The sequence below is a fragment of the Aulonocara sp. 'chitande type north' Nkhata Bay genome, linkage group LG6, assembly GCF_057382095.1.
Source record: "Aulonocara sp. 'chitande type north' Nkhata Bay isolate Kocher_YH1m ecotype deep benthic linkage group LG6, A_spYH_male_GT1.1, whole genome shotgun sequence".
NCBI classification, from domain to species: Eukaryota; Metazoa; Chordata; class Actinopteri; order Cichliformes; family Cichlidae; genus Aulonocara; species Aulonocara sp. 'chitande type north' Nkhata Bay.
In genome coordinates this window covers 35,767,737-35,772,461 of record NC_141349.1, presented here as the reverse complement: position 1 = coordinate 35,772,461, position 4,725 = coordinate 35,767,737, and the positions used below count along the sequence as shown (strand labels likewise).

General features: G+C 39.9%; 1 protein-coding gene across 1 annotated transcript; it reads left to right on the top strand.

The window, feature by feature from the left end:
• The first annotated feature begins 1,875 nt into the window (after positions 1-1,875).
• On the top strand, positions 1,876-4,364 carry lbx1b (ladybird homeobox 1b). Its single transcript, XM_086297680.1, has 2 exons — positions 1,876-2,508; positions 2,983-4,364. The coding sequence occupies exons 1-2, from the start codon at positions 2,181-2,183 to the stop codon at positions 3,468-3,470; spliced, it is 816 nt and encodes a 271-aa protein (XP_086153806.1). The 5' UTR covers positions 1,876-2,180; the 3' UTR covers positions 3,471-4,364.
• Positions 4,365-4,725: the final 361 nt, after the last annotated feature.

Here is a 4,725-nt window from a genome sequence, read left to right as displayed (position 1 = left end):
AGGTGACTATATATTTTCCTTAATTATATATATAATCATATTTTTAGTAATAATAAAACTATCTAATGTTAATTCTTTTTGGCTGGGTTATTGCAACATTGTCTGTTTGTTAGCAATGGCTAATGTCCCTTCATATTACATACATCAATCAAACTCTGGTTTAAAAGCATTTAAGTTCATGTACATATTATTTTTAGGCTGCCAATGTTTTATTGTTTGTTTGTTTTATCTATTGGTCTCTCTATAATATTTACGTTTAAATAAAAGAAACTGGAAGAAAATGTGTTCAAAAATAGCTCCTTAAATTTCAACAAGGATCTAAAGAACAGTGACCTCTGAAATTAGATCTTACCCCCCACCAGCAGCAAATATAAACTGTCTGCCTGATTTTTATTTCTTTTCTTTTTCTTTTTACAATCTGGTGAAGTTAAACTGGTCACATCATTGAAAGTCTTTTGCAAACTAACATTGTTTTTTGTTTTTGTTTTTTTAATCTCTTAATCTTTAAAAAATTAATAAATCTTAAATGCACAATTTGTTAAGAACAAATATTTTATTTTAATATAAATATAATAGATGAGGAAGGGAGCAGGCTCATTTAAAAAATATATTTCACATCCAATTTCTTTTTCTTTTTCCTTCTGCTCATCGTGGTTTACATTTTTGTCTTCACCGCCATATATAAATGATATAAATGATAACCTGAATATACCGTTATTGGCAATACAAGCTGCCTAAATAGAAAAATAAGGTAATTTTTGAAAATACAGTCACCTAAGAATTTAATAAAACAGCTGAAAATAAAAATCCAAATATAAAAAACAACAATCTTGTACTAATTTTCTTTCTGCACCACGACTGTCATAATTCTAGATATGATCATAATTTACAGGCACTTCCATCACCGAAATCTATAATCACCACGATACTGATTTACTGCATCTTCGTTTGCTGTTAAAGTAAATAAATACTCTTTATTATAACAAACATGATACGCAATTAATAGCGACAGAACTAATAGACTTAAAATTCCCCTATCCGCAATGTATTTGTAATTAACTCAACTTTGTTCATTTAAAGGACTAAAGGAGAAGTTAAACAGACTATTGTGAAACAAAAAACTATTTTTTTTACCTTTTAAAACCACATCTTTAAAATCTGAAGTTTAATTCTAAATTAAAACAAACACTTTGCCGCACTATGCAAAATACCCTGCCGTCGATCTGTGTCCAGTGCCAAAATAAACCCATTCTGTCAAACCTGGAGGATGCGAGGAGATTTGAGAGGAAATGAAATATTTCTCGGAAGATATAAAAGGAGCCTTTTCGCCTGAGTTATGGCCCGGATTTGGCGTTGCTGAGAGGGATGCATGCTGCTCCTTCTATCTCGCCCCAGAGGAGGTATCATCAGAGCTGATATATAGCCCAGCTCTACATTACCTTTACAAAACAAAGGATCATCCACGCTTTGGGAGGAACGTATTCTTCTGACTAAAGCTGCGGAATCTGTAACTGAGTCGACTTGTTTTTTTGTTGTTTTTTAACCATCCAAATAGTCCAAATACTTTAAACAAACCTGCTGCTGAACTTAACTTTTAAAGCGTTAAAATTGGCTAAAGATTCTGATGTCTCTCAACCCTTCTTCCTTTTTCTTCCTCTCCCTCTCTCTGAGCTTCCCCTTATTTATCCCATATACCTATTCTGGTATCTCACCACACGACTAAATTAGACCAAAGATGATAAGAGCACAAAGCATTATAATTCCGCCCGGCTCCTCCTCCTTCCAGCCATGCGTCCTAATTAATGGGACACCCCCAGTTGCAAAAAGCCCTGCACTGGACTGCAACATAGTCAAAGAGTGAAAGGGAAGAGGGCGAAAGTGCCACTGGAGATAATTGATTACCCACCAATCAATGATAACTTGTTAGTAATCGTCAACTCTTTGGACCTCGCCATTTTCAGGGAGGCATCTCACTCCTGCGGACTTGCTGCTCGCGAGGATCGACACTTTGAACGCATCCCATTTTGGAATAAGATTTTCTTTCCCTCAATCTCCCCTCCTTATCTTTGTTTTTTTTTTCTACCTCCAAACTGTTATGTGACTTTTTTACCCTCGATACGTTCGCTCGTTTGTAACTGCTTAATACTTCAACCAAGTCCTATAAACTCTGCGTACAACCAATGATGACATCCAAAGAAGTCGCCAAATGTGATGCAGTGGAAAACAGGAGGCGAAGTCCGCTGGACCACTTGCCGCCTCCTGCAAACTCCAACAAGCCGCTGACCCCATTCAGCATTGAGGACATCCTGAACAAACCATCTGTGAAACGAAGTTATACAATTTGCGGCACAGCTCATCTAATTTCGTCTTCTGAGAAACATCGTCCCTCCAGCATCCCTCTGTCCAACCGGGGACTCCTCACCCAAACCTCCCCGCTCTGCGCGCTGGAGGAGCTGGCCAGCAAGACTTTCAAGGGGCTGGAAGTCAGCGTTTTGCAGGCTGCCGAAGGTAAATCTACAAGATGAAAAAAAGCACGACAAACACGTTTTGACTAATACGCCTGGAACTAGATTTTTAAACAACAAAAATTCGCTCAAACGTGTTTATTCAATTGCTCGAGACACTCTTTTCCAATTTAAGTGCGCATATTTTCCTTTTCACATATATATCTAAAAAAGGTGCGTTATTTTTTCCTGGGCCGCTCTTATCACCAGAGCCCTTTCTTTAATTTTATGGCCTCGTGTAAAGAGGAAGACCAATTGTCTGATGTTCAGTATTTCCCAGTGGTGTCTGTGTAATATTGTTGTAACTGTCTACCTATTCCCACAAGGACTGAGAGGCATTTCTGTTTCAAAGACAGCATCATTTTCGTTGTTATGTCTGCGTTATGGGTACTTTTACGCGCATACTGCAGCAGTGCAGAAAACGCCCTGCACCTGTATCTATCAATGATTTTCACTCAGCCTCTCCTCTCCCTCACAGGCCGGGATGGGATGACTCTGTTCGGCCAGCGAACCACCCCGAAGAAGCGTCGGAAGTCTCGGACGGCTTTCACCAATCACCAAATCTATGAACTGGAAAAGCGCTTCCTGTATCAAAAGTACCTGTCCCCAGCCGACCGGGACCAGATCGCTCAGCAGCTGGGCCTGACAAACGCGCAGGTGATCACGTGGTTTCAGAACCGGAGGGCCAAGCTAAAACGGGATCTGGAGGAGATGAAGGCCGACGTGGAGTCGGCCAAGGCCGTCGGCCAGGTCCCACTGGACAAGCTCGCCAAACTGGCGGACCTGGAGAAATGCGCCAATGGCACGCTGGGCCACCCGCGAGCCGAGTCCCCCGCGCGGGGAGGCCAGCAGGAGCACGAGCTCTCTCAGAAACTGAGGACGTCGCCGCTGTCTCCATTCTCAGACCACACAACTAGTAAAGAGTGCTCAGAGGACGAGGACGTGGAGATTGATGTGGATGACTGATGGCGCATCCAGGAGCTTGAAGGTCAAGAAACACAAAAAGACGATAAAATAATCCCGCGGAGGACTTGTAACTTACTGCTTATATTGTATACCATATCTCGGAACATGTACCAAAATGTAATGACTTTTATATTGGCACAGATACTATTCATAGTGAAGCATGAACACAGAACAAGAATTATGCAGTGATATTTTACAATGTATTCATTAGCAAACTGTTACTTCTTTCGATCAAAGCAATATGGTCTGAAATGACATGAGTAACTTATTTTTTTACAGTATAAACCAACACACACACACACACACACACACACACACACACACACACACACACACACACACACACACACACACACACATTGTTTTATTGCTTTTCCCGATAGCCCCACACATCACAGTGAAGTGCTCCAGTTTTCCATATTTTTGCATGTAAATGCATGATTTGATTTGTGATCATTATCTATTTATTTTTACTTTTTTAATTTAATTGCTTTTGTATTTTCTGCGAGCCAAATCGCGATTCAGTCACTTTGTCACTGCCGGCTCTTCTCCTCTACATTATCATTATCATTTGACTGTAACCCCTGGCTTCAGTTCATATTCTGCGTCCCGATGCTGCAGTGCATGATGAAGATGATGATGACGGTCGGAAAGGCAAAACTCGGACACTCACAGTTACAACGTGTTTTGTGGAAATGCTCGAGCGATGGCGAGAAACAGCGGTTGATATTGCGGTGATTTTGACAAGCTACTTTTTAGATTTATTGTTTGGATACAATAGATTTACAGTTATAAATTTGTTATGTTTTGTACACCTGTAAGTGCCTTTCTGAAATCAGGACATTATTTGAAAACCAATGCACAGACTGTAATGTATATAGGCTACTATGGGAATAAAATGGCTTTTCTGAATAATTCTTTTATGTTGCAGTTCTTGAAATATTGTTTAGGTTTTTGTTGTGGATATAATAGCCCCTTTTAATTTATTTATTGAGGGAAGAAAAATGATTTTAGAAACGGCTCCCCTTGCCAAATCTGGGCGTGTAAGCTCGTCAACAGCGGCCTATTTAGAGTTACTATTTTGTTCCTTTGTGTCCTTTTCTACTAAGATGCTCTAAACATTTTGTGGCCCGGAATCTCACATCCCCTTTCACATCCTAAATGCGTATCGTGGCTTCTTGACCCTTAGACGTGTTTCTCCATTCGTGGCAAAAATTTATGTGAGAAACACAAATCTGGTGCCGGAGAAAAAAAG